General features: G+C 35.0%; 1 protein-coding gene across 2 annotated transcripts in view; it reads right to left on the minus strand.

Annotated features, from left to right (window-relative positions):
- Positions 1-23: 23 nt before the first annotated feature.
- LOC118266912 (peroxisomal acyl-coenzyme A oxidase 3) overlaps positions 24-12,009 on the minus strand; it is a 34,910-nt gene continuing 22,924 nt past the window's right edge. For both annotated transcript variants that reach the window (XM_035580556.2, XM_035580555.2), the window contains exons 7-14: positions 7,097-7,239; positions 6,297-6,430; positions 5,762-5,884; positions 5,081-5,200; positions 4,265-4,499; positions 3,656-3,954; positions 3,225-3,365; positions 24-2,821 (exon numbers count right to left, since the gene is read on the minus strand). In XM_035580556.2, coding sequence (XP_035436449.1) covers positions 2,720-2,821; positions 3,225-3,365; positions 3,656-3,954; positions 4,265-4,499; positions 5,081-5,200; positions 5,762-5,884; positions 6,297-6,430; positions 7,097-7,239 — 1,297 coding nt within the window. In that variant the 3' untranslated portion in view covers positions 24-2,719. The remainder of the gene's footprint in view (positions 2,822-3,224; positions 3,366-3,655; positions 3,955-4,264; positions 4,500-5,080; positions 5,201-5,761; positions 5,885-6,296; positions 6,431-7,096; positions 7,240-12,009) is intronic.

The following is a 12,009-nucleotide window of genomic DNA, read 5'->3' on the forward strand; positions in this document are numbered from 1 at the left end:
GAAACAAAATAAAACAAAATATATAATATTTACTCCACTTATATTCCACATCTGACAATATCAACGGTCCCATATAAACAATAGCTTACACAATCTACATAACATCACGACGATTATTACAGAAGGAAGGCACTTCTAGAAGTAAGGTTTGTCTAATATTTAGTTCAAATTGCTACAGAATTTATTCATTGGCCGATTAGATTTATTTACAGAAAACATCATTTTAAAACACGATAGATTTTTAATAACGAGCTTTGTAAAATGCCGAAATAAAACTTAAAAATTACACATTAAAAGAAATTACAATTAAAATTGCACTCTTTATTATTTTCGACTCAGCTCGTTAGTTACATTATAACATTCCATTATTATGAGATACTATAACACAGTTTTAGATTTTACTAGTTATTTACATTTATTTGAAATGTTAATAACACAAACATGAGGTATGAAAGTTTATTTTAAATGTTATTTAAAACTACAGATTTAATAATGACTTTCATATTAACTACAGAATGTAACAATCTATTATAAATTATGTTAAATACTGCAACATTGGTTATAGTTAAAAGAATGTTAAAATATGCGCAAGCGCATTCACCACCAAGTTTAAAAACCGGCCGGCCTGTTCGTTAAAAAGTAAAATGTAGATAAAAAATAACAAAAGTGACAGCCAAAATTATTTACACACAATAAATCATAATTTGTACTGTAAACTTGACCTTCCAGTAACTGAAAGTACAGACAGCAAAGTTGAATTAAATTGGTAAGAAATTAAAGATTGAATAAGTACAGAGACAGCAGGAATAGCTTGTGCTAGCGGCTTTGTCCGTGTTCCAGTGGAATAAAAAAGTATCCTATGTGTTATGGGATATTTGCAATATGGATCTACCCCTGTTCAAATTTTATCCCGATCCCTTCAGCCAATTTGACGTGATTCACGTGAAGTGACAAACAATAGCATTTATAAAATTAGTAAGATAAGATTGTATGACAAAGTAACCACTTGACTTTTTACCAAAGTTATGTATCTTGTAGCCATAAAACAGCTCAGTAGCCAATCAGTGGTTCCTTTCTTTATATAAACTCAATCTTTATTTTCTTACCAGTATCCCAAATACGATGTCTGACTGTACATTCAGTAGAATCGCGTTAAATCCGAACACATACATATAAATAATAATCTATTTCATACCGAGGTCATAATTATAAGTTTATGTTATCGATACAAATAATTTTATTTTAATAATAATAATAAAACCACGTGATCCATAAAACTTATCGAAACTAGAGTGAAATCCATACGGCTAGGAAACGTAAAAATAAATAAAATACAGATTATAAATATACTACATACAAGATCGACTAACCTAAAAAATATCGCCTAAAACTCAAATGCTCGAAAATTTCGATTGAATCTCACAGTTAAAGATATTTAAAATGTATCCGTTCATATAGTAAGCCCGTCCGCCAAGCCGTATGAACTAAGGACAGTAAAAATAATAAAAAAATATATCATCATGAACATTAAAACCCTATGATCATAAAAAAACAACATTCGACTATCAAAATATAATTATTACCGTAAAATAAATTGTATAAACGCTATTAGAATGACTGCGATCTCAGATTTATAAAGATAATAGTTTATCGACATTATTTTTAGCATAAACCCAACCTTAAATAAAATAATCCAGAATAGGTTTACTTAGTTTCAATTCCCGCGCGGAATAAATCTACCATTAGCAGATATTTTGTAAAACACACCTATAATTCAAGAGAATCATCTTTAATTTAGTTAAGTTGGGTTTTGTTAAAAATAACATAGTGTCTTGTGAAATATAATTACAATATCTATCCTAAAAGCACTGGGCAGTGTTAAAATATTAAAAAATAATATATAATACTATACCAAGGTAACATTGCTTCAAATATAGCGTTATCTATTAATAAAAACACGTTTTCACAGTGCACAAAGTAAACTTTAATAGGACAAAATCATTTTTCTAATGTTTTCTCAATATTTCATTCTTTCTCCACCCAAATACTAAGCTTAAATGTACTCACAGTACATTTTTCTAGCCTGTAATCGCTCCGGGTATAACCCAAAAATCATGAAAGATAATGGAACAATGTGCACTGCAAAACATATCAAGTTCTAAACAATTTCGACACCCATAGCGCGTCAATAATTAAAAATATTAATTCACATGATAATTAAAATGAACAACTGTGTAAGGGATTCACATAAAAATGTCCCTCGCACCATAGATTAAGTCCGTCATACGCTAACTCGATTAGAAACTATCTGAATTATATTTTGTACGATAAACGCAAGCTAAATGCATCGTTATTTCAACATAGTAACATTCCGACCGCATCGAATTATTTATTACTAATACACGAGACGAATCCACGAAAGAAATATTCAGAAAGAAAATATAAGATCGAAGAATTAGCTTCATAAAATTATTATGTAATTTTTCTCTTTCATAAACTTGCCCAATCATGATAAGACAGTACAAAGAAGATTGCCGTAAGCTCCTTCGTCGGCTGTCAAAAATAATTCAATCTTTTTATTACACAGACATCAAGGCATTTTAGCTCTTTGAAAACGCTTACTACAGTTTTAATGCATTTTCAAAGTTTATTCTCAAGCTGGATTCGTCTCAAATGAACTGGTAATAGCTTACAGATATAGATGAACTAGTGAGTGGCATTATATCTTGGAGCGCGGCAGTGTCACCACCTCGCGCCACCAGGGGGCGCGCTCGAACGCACCGGGGTGGCTGAAGAACGCCTTCTGTATGTTCTGGTACAGCTGTGGATGAGAACATAAGATTGTTTTTATACAAAATATACACAATATAACAAAATCACAATTCTGGTTTGTGTAGTGCCTGTAGTGGGACAATTATGGATGAAATGTTATGTCATAATAGTCCACTAGTAGATGATCGGTTTGGCGCTTGCGAGATAGCGTTAGTGATAGAGAGGTGTTATTAATGCCCATCCTAACGCCTACTACCGCTGTATCTCAGTATATTGAACGAATGCGAGAGCACACCGAGCCTAAGCATTCACAAGTTGACTTAAACAAAATGTTCTATTAATCAACCGCTGCATCAGCAAAATACTCATTTAATGGCAAGTCGACTATAGTACACTACAGAATAAAAAGGAACTCTTCATAGATTACTCCAAGCTATAAAACAAAGTCTTACCTTTCCATCACTCTTCCCGAGCACGGAGTTGAGCACGAAGTCGGTGGGAGCGAGCGCGTCCACTATGCTGACCACCTCTCCCTTCAGCTCAGTGCATAGCTCCAATATTGCGTCGCGTAATAATCGCGCTAGTGATTCACCCTGTAAAGTAAACACATTGAAACTATAAAAACTGAATAAAAGATTAAAATCTATGTTAGGTTTAGATGATATAATATTATTAAAATATTGAAGAATGTAAAAAAATTGCTAAAGCAGACTTCTGGCAAATATTTCAATAATTTTGAGTACTGTAAAATGGGGTGAATTGGTACTATGAACAATTTTCTGTCTCAATTAATCCCGATTTTCCGGTCCATATGTTTGTACCTCTTTAAAAAGCAAACTGCATGATAATTATATTTAGATATATAATTTACACAACAACGTACCTGTGAATATCCTCCCTGATACAATTCAACTAGATGCTGGTCAAGCGACCAGAGCCCGTATAGACAGAACAGCTTGTGCAGCACTGGCTTCAAGCCATCTTCCTTTTTGTCCATCGACTCTAAGAAGAATATTATCGCTAAGTACTCAGCATACGACTTGGTTAGCTCTCTCCACTTGTACACCTGTGATCTCGCACGGGCCTCGAACTTTGAAAGACCTTTGGCTAGTTCTGACTCGTACTTATCATGTGTCTCCTTCAGAAGCCAACATATAAGCCATCTGTATGTTGATGTTATAACTGTAAGAGAGAAAGAAAATATTTTAGTAAAGAACAAAAGATACTAGTTACTATCACCAATCACCATGAGGTATTTCAAAATAAATTTTGGTCCTAAGACTGCACCTTGCGGTACACCCAACTCAAAACTGAATCTATTAAACATATAAATTAAATGTATTAATTTCTATTTTATCAAAACTTTTAAGACCCTATCTCATTTAACTACAACAACGAATACTTCCTAAAATTCCCATCACAACACACTCAAACACCACAAACACAAAATAACTCGAATCAAAAGCCTTACTAAGATCACAGAAACACTCACACTCTCTAGTTTTGAGTTCGTCTGTCGTTCTACACCGGAATCTGACGGCTAGGCAGCGCTCCCAGTCCTTGAGGAAGGTGACAGTGTTGAGTGGGGAGTCGACAGTGCCGCCATTGCGCGCCGCGTCAAACTGCCGCAGCAGCCAGTTGCCCGTCTGTTGTGATAGCACGTTGTTGTCGCCCTCGTATGTCACTGTCGCCTCGTGGTTGCTACGGATGTCGCCTAGATTTGCGCACTGTGGAGAAGATAATTTAATTTATTAATCCAATTTCGTATTTAAGCTAAGTAAGTATTACTGGGTAAAATTTCTCAGTAGTAGCACATGGTCTGGAATTGCGCCCAGTATATGACATTAGGCTCACCCTCTATTATATGGGACTTATAACAGAAATTGTGAAAAAATGGGAGTAAATTGTATAGAGGTTGCTGTAATGTGCCCCTCTGCCTACCCCTTCGCGGATAAAAGGCGCGACGCGCGTTGTCCAAAGAAACTCCTACTCTTCATAGAATACTCCAAGATATTTGTTGGTTATACATATAAGATTTTCAAAAATACTCATACTAAGCATTTTATTGGACTATTGCTCCTTCTATTTACGACATATTTGTCACAATCTCTACGGTTAATAGATCGTCGATTATGAGGTTTACATTTAGCAAAGAACACTGTTTGTTAGTCTCTGTCTAAAGTGTTGTTTCTATGTCGGTTCTTACGACTCCCACAAGTTTGGAATTATTTTCCTTAATCACTATTTCTCTTCTCGATTTACTGCTGCAACACTAGTATCTCCTTAACATACAATATATTGTACTCACTTTAAGATACCCGTGTCCCCCGCAGGCCTCCCGGCACTGCTGCGCGGCGGCCAGCACTGTCCACGTCAGCAGGGGCTTGCTGCACGATACCATCGCGTGGATCTCTGATACTGCCTCGCTCTGTTACATTCAAAATATATATTTTACTATATTAGCACCTCTGTCAACCCCTTCGGGGATAAAAGGCGTGATGTTGTACTATATTACTATTACTTCCGTTTGGTTCGAAGACGACAGATTTAATTGTAAGATCTACAAAGATCCTCTTAAATCAAAAGTAACACAAGATGATGAAGAAGAAGTTATTTTTTTTATTTTTTTTTAATAAAATATTTTTTTTATATTTGTGGGGTCGACGTTTCGCCGCTATCTTGACGTAAATTTTTTTGTATATCAAATTTTAAAACGCCTCTACCGGTCACCTGTGGAACTAAAATTTGCCATACAAAAAAATTACGTCGTCGCTAGCGACTATCGACAAATACTATTGCTTCAAACTCATGGTAGAGGTACTAGTGCACAACAAAGTAAGTAATTTGTTGTGATTAAATCTCTTGCGCTTCTGTTGATGTCTCATTCTCTCACTCTAGCGCTTATTTGAATTATTCTAGTACTTTCAAAATAGGTTGTTCAAAACAATATATTATTATATATTATTATAATAAAGTAACGGTAACTCACCAAGTTATCAACTTTGAGGCCGGCGTTGGACTTCTCGACGATGTTTAAGTACACCCGGCTGAAGTTCTCTATGTACATCCTGAACACTACCGCGGCTGCCACGTACCCGAACAGACGCCATTGCTGAACAATACAATCAATAAACAAATTAATAATGACTAAACTGAGAAAGTAAATTAATATTTAAATATTAACAAGTCCATTGCCGGCCTTTTGGGGGTTAGGAATTTAAGGGTTGTTGGGGGATTGGGGATTGGGAAGGGGGCTAATTGATAATCTCTCTCACACAACGAAATACAACGCAAGTATTGTTTCACGTCGGCTTTCTGTGAGGCCGTGGTATGGAGTGATTCCACGGCCTCACGAGCCGTCAAGCTGGTTCATTCGTGCCGAAGCATGGCAAAAATGAGTTAAAAATGATTTAAATTTCTAGACAAAAAGTTGCGGTCCATCGGTTATTCCGATAATGTATATATTAAAATTCAAGACTATTCAAGTTACCACTCAAATAAGCTCAAAATACAAAGCCACTAACATGTAACTCGTACTCGATGAGTGAGATCTCATTGTCTCGCTCTCCGAACTGCGTACGAGTCGCCGCGTACCGGATCGCGATGGCGACCGCGCTCGCTATCGAGTGGCAGCTCTCCTGCATTATACCTATGCGACCTGTAAAGGAAAACATACACAATTAATTAATTATTTATTTATTATAGATAAAAATCAATAGCTGTTCGTTAGTCTCGCTAAAACTCGAGAATTCTTGGTTAATTTTGGCCTTGAATGATTTGTGGAAGTCCAAGAAAGGTTCAAAAGGCGAAAAAATAAATGTTTATGGCGGTACGAAGTTTGCCGGGCCAGCTAGTTAATAATAATTGCTTTACCTAATAGCTAGAGATCCATAATATAGCAAAATATAAGTTAATGATGGTAAAGTACAAAATCTTAAGTACAATGTCAGGGCAAGGCAGTGATTTTCAGATGAGACCCAGTAGGGCTGATGCGGAGCTGTGGTCTACCTAGCGGGTTTAATGGACTTTCGGTTCGAAAAGCAGGAATAGGAATGGGGTGTTTTTCAGTCAGTAAGAGTTTGACACTCCCTCTCGCCCAAGGCGGGAGAAATCATTGGATGATATTCCTCGTAGTGAAAAAAGGTAGTTATAACACTTATGGTAAACACTGATATAACTATTACAATCCTGTTCGACATGATCAAACCTTCACATCTTCGGAAAACAACTTCCTTGAAATGATCATTAACCTAAACTAAATACATGCCACTTGAAAATAACCCTTACAACTAATAACAAAAGAGCTTAAAACAGTTCAACAAACCTGCGGATAGGTTTTCGAGGGCGGCTCCCAAGATCTTGGAGGGATCTGAGAAGGAGGACTCGTAGATACCCTCCTCCGTGACGTCAGCTGTGCGGTTCAGGAGGTTCTCCCGGGGTATCCGGTACTGGTTGAACATTATGAAACTGTAAAGATACAAAAAGATTTATAAGACATGGAATATTGTCATTTTTGCTAAAACTGAAGATTATCCGCATCTTCAGTAAGATAAGGGCCGAAGCTATGGCCGCAGTGCTAATTTTTCAGGCGGATATTTATTTTTCAGGCTATTTTACAGAAGTTTTAAGGTTTACATTGATATTTATAGGCACTTTGGCATATTTAACTTATTTTTGGTATTTTTGCACTTCGGCCCTTATCTTAACGGAGGTGCGATATAATGCTGGTATATGAAGCAGGCTTATGCGGCATTCTCTGCCAGTCAACGATATATTCAGTATTTAATAAGAGTACTACTCTAAGGCCCCTGCCTCAGGTCCGACCGGGTTGTGAAAACTATCATTGGTAGTTTCGATTCTCATTAGGAGTTACAGGAACATTGAATGCGACTGCGCATTACTCATTCAAAAAGTCGCATTATGAATTTCCATACTTTATCTAAATATTTATACACGTGGAATTGTGTACATTATCAACTAATTACCGCGATATCTTTAAATCTATCTTCAATTTATCTCACGGTCATTAAATAAATACATTGACTGCCCGCTAATTACTGGCAAAAACATATATGAGTAATACAATTATCACAAATAAGACATATTATATTTCAAGGTGCGCCCGCGTGTAAATATTTTCACGTCTCTATTTTGGGATTTTCCCAAATAGAAGATTAGGGTTGTTGATTCATTAAGAACGTTACTGTTTATTTTTTTTATGGAACAGAACTTTATGTACGACTACTATTTGACTAGACTAACAAGATAAATTATAAAAGTATGAGCTAAGTACATATAAATCACTAGCTTATTTTTTTATGGAACACGCCGGTAATCGAGCAGACGTATCACCTGATGGTAAGCAATCGCCACCGCCCATGGACACTTGAAACACCAGAGACGTTACAAGCCTTTTGGGGGTTAGGAATTTAAGGGTTGTAGGGGAATCGGGGATTGGGAAGATTGGGAAGGTAACTCCGGTAACCTCACTCACACAACGAAATACAACGCAAGTGTTGTTCCACGTCGGTTTTCTGTGAGGCCATGGTATCACTCCGGTCGAGCCGACTCATTGGTGCCGAAGCATGGCTCTCCTACTTAAGTTTTTTAGTTAATTTTCATGGCCATATTATTTTAATACTCTATCGCCGCAATAACTAGGTCACGTCCTAAATAAATTATATTTTGTTGTTGTTTGTATGTTCTTTATTTACTTAGAAGTGGGAGATAAAATAACATTACGTACATCACATATTTTTCCCCGAAAAGATAGGCAGTGGGGAATATTGAGTGATGTCATTTTTATTCATTACAATTGATATTCCGTACGACGATTTGCATCACTGGCGTAAAATAAGTTATGGACTTTTATGATAGCTGGCGACTCCGACGAGGTTTCACCCGCTCTGCTCATCTCTTATTGTTTGTAGAGTGATCTTTTATATCTTATAACTTTCCTCGATAAATATACTAACCAACACAAAAATAACCACCAGTAGTTCCGGAGATTAGCGCGTTCAAACAAACAAACAAATTCTTCAGCTTTATATATCAGTATTAGTAAGTAAGTACCCAACTAGCAAAATCAGTACTTAAAACGATCTCAAGACTACTTTTATTTTCACTTATAAGAAAATTGTAGCATTCTACAAAGCTGGATTTGGGCGCAGTTATAAGATCAGTTATTTCTATATCTATCTTATAATCAACTTATAAAATGTTACTAAGCCCTATAATATACTTGACTAAGCGCAATAGCTTCTATAATGTTATGAGACTACACAATTACAAGTACAAACGCTCTTGTTAGTATCTGACATAAGTATCTTACTAAAGCAATCTTGTTTATATGGCACTAGTAATGTACTTAGTTATTAGTTATAAGTATATTTTAAGAGGTTATTTTTGTTGTTGCTTCGGGTCGTGGTGCCGGTTGTTCTGTAGTCATTTATTTTTAATAAAAACGTAACTATTATTTTGTGTTATTGTAAAATATAACTAATAATACATTTAAAATATAGGGTGTGAACCCGTGGGAAAGTCATATTTACTGTAAATGTGTACCAAAATTTAGTTAATTTCACAATGCCCTCCGAAAAATAGCACATTAGTATATTATTGTAAATTAATTATTTCAACAATGTCATGAATATCCGCCATGTTTTAAAATTGCTCTTCGTTAAGTACTTTATAGAATCATTATAGGTAAATTAGTATTTGTAACAGTTTCTGTCCAGATAACTCTCCTCCATTTTAAAACAAATTAGAGTTCCCTTGAAGTCTGCCTGTTAATGATCGATTTTCCTTTTTTTAGGATTTATGTAATTAACAAGATGGTCGTATTTCTGATACGACCATCTCTGATGTCGACTGTTTTTTGACAAAATCTTCTTTGATTTTACTTACAAATATAAGATGGCCTTGGACAAATACACATTTTGTGATATTCAAAAGCTGCAATGGGTGTGGATTTCCAGTTTATATAAACAATATGTATAGACCTACTCATTTCGTTTGTAGTCAAGAAAACATAATAGTTTTATTGCATCAAATCTTTTTTTGGTTCCCGATTTGCTCCCAGTACAGTATATATGACCATTACATCGAGGATGAATGCACAATTTGTTACTGATTTTGTATCCACATATTTTTTAAACACACCCATAAGTACTTAATTTTTTAATGTTAAAATAATTTTATCGGATAATATTTTTTTTTGACATTTGTTATTTTTTTATAGTCAGTGGTCTCTGCGTTATTTAAATCGTATTCTTCTTCCCAATTTTCAACTTCTTTACTTTCTGAGTAGTGGGAAAAGGGTGAAAAAATATTATTGATCGCGGAACCCTCAATTACTTCACCTGTGTTTGCACTTGACGCGCTTGATTTATATCCCGATCCTGTTGTTTACTAGTAAAGTGATTGATCTACTATCTTATAAACCTTTTTGATCTTATAGCTCTCTTTTTAAGTACTATTAGATTTAAAAGAGTCTCGAGCAAGACTATGATGGCACAAACTTGTAATCGTTTCAGCTAAGTATGTTATAATATCATTTTCTCTCACAAAATGCTACTATAGGATCAAAATATTATTCAGGATTATTTAGTCTTACTTCAAACAATTATAGGAGACTTATTCCTTAAAGTGTCCTAAAAGATAATCTTATAGTTAACTAAAAGACTGAGTTATAAAGGCTATTACTCTTGAGTATATGTATGCTTGTGAAATGCTATTACTAGTAAAAATGTCCTATAAATGTTTTAGAGATCAGTCTTGTAGCGAACTGCAAGACCGAGATATAAAAACAAATGCACTTGAGTATGTTAAGGCTTGGCAAATGCTATTATAAGTTAAAAAGTCTACCGCAATGCCTTTACAAGAGCGTTATTAGTAGTGACAGACTTATAATATTTCCTTATAGGATTACTTTGCTTGTTGGGTATGTAGTATGTATGTGTATTATTTATTTAAGAGACATTAATTTCAAGGAAAATACAGTTTTTTACATAAGTGCAAAAACAGCTAAAATTAATAAAACATATTAATGAGTTAAATATTTCTAGAAAATCTACGTACATAATTTAACTAAAAACAACAGACGGTTTACTGTGTGACGTCGCCTCTGTACCCGCTGCTCATGACAATCAGTCTCTCTGTGACCCGAAACTAATAGAGCTTTTCTCAATATATTTACGTTAGTAAACCGTTTTTTAATTAATTTAGTCGTGAGACAGACGATAGTTATTTATAAAAAACCTACGCATATACTCGTCATACCTTTAGTAGATGACTAATACGAGTAGCCAATGTACCTGTGCACAATGTTATCACGTTGACGTAAAACAGCATTAGCATTACTGATAAATGATATAACATTATTGTTGTTAAAAATACGTAGATACTGATAAAATAACGCAAGTAACTTTAAGATTGTTTCAGCTTTGGGGAGATTAGTTCGTGAATAGTACTGTCATAAATTACTATTTTATATTAGTAAGTACATAGTACTTCTGTATGAATGGCTTCCCAGTCAGTTAAATGATTCAAAGTCAACGTCAAATAATTTATCCCAATTAATTCATACACGTACGTAGGTACTTTTGAAAAGTCAACAAATAAATAAATAATAGTCTGTCAGTCTGTCAGTGACGCTAGATGCTGGTTTCAAAGTGTAGCTTCGAATGGAGAAGAACGAACAAGAAAATCCATTCGTCTCAGTAATAGCTCGGAGTCAGCACATTGATTATGTGTCATACTTTAATATGTACTTTTGAGCTGTCTCGTCTGGGCAACAAAAACACATGAATGTAAGCCTCGCTGTAGCTTGAGATACGTCGAGCATCGTCGAATAGTAACTGTTGGTCTGTCTCCCCTGGTGTTGATATGATAGAACATAGCTCTTACAAAAATCTTTGTATAATTTACTCTGAACCGTCTTCCGATAGTTTTTTAAACAAAAAGGTATATAATTATGTAATGACTAGTGTGTAAACATGGACTTTGGAATGATAAAGGAAGAATGACTGTACCATGTCTGAGAAACGTGGCAAAGTCCACACATTATCTTATGCTGGTAAAAAATAGCTAGGTACACGTCTTGTAGAAAATACAATGTTTGAAAAAACGGTTTCGAAGCTTCGCACGACTTTAGGATTACAGGGGCTCAAAGCAGGACTAGAAACGGGGTAGTATTTAATCGACTGTCGTTTTCTGCAAAGTATAATTTTTATACTT

Source organism: Spodoptera frugiperda, chromosome 23, assembly GCF_023101765.2.
Source record: "Spodoptera frugiperda isolate SF20-4 chromosome 23, AGI-APGP_CSIRO_Sfru_2.0, whole genome shotgun sequence".
Taxonomy (NCBI): domain Eukaryota; kingdom Metazoa; phylum Arthropoda; class Insecta; order Lepidoptera; family Noctuidae; genus Spodoptera; species Spodoptera frugiperda.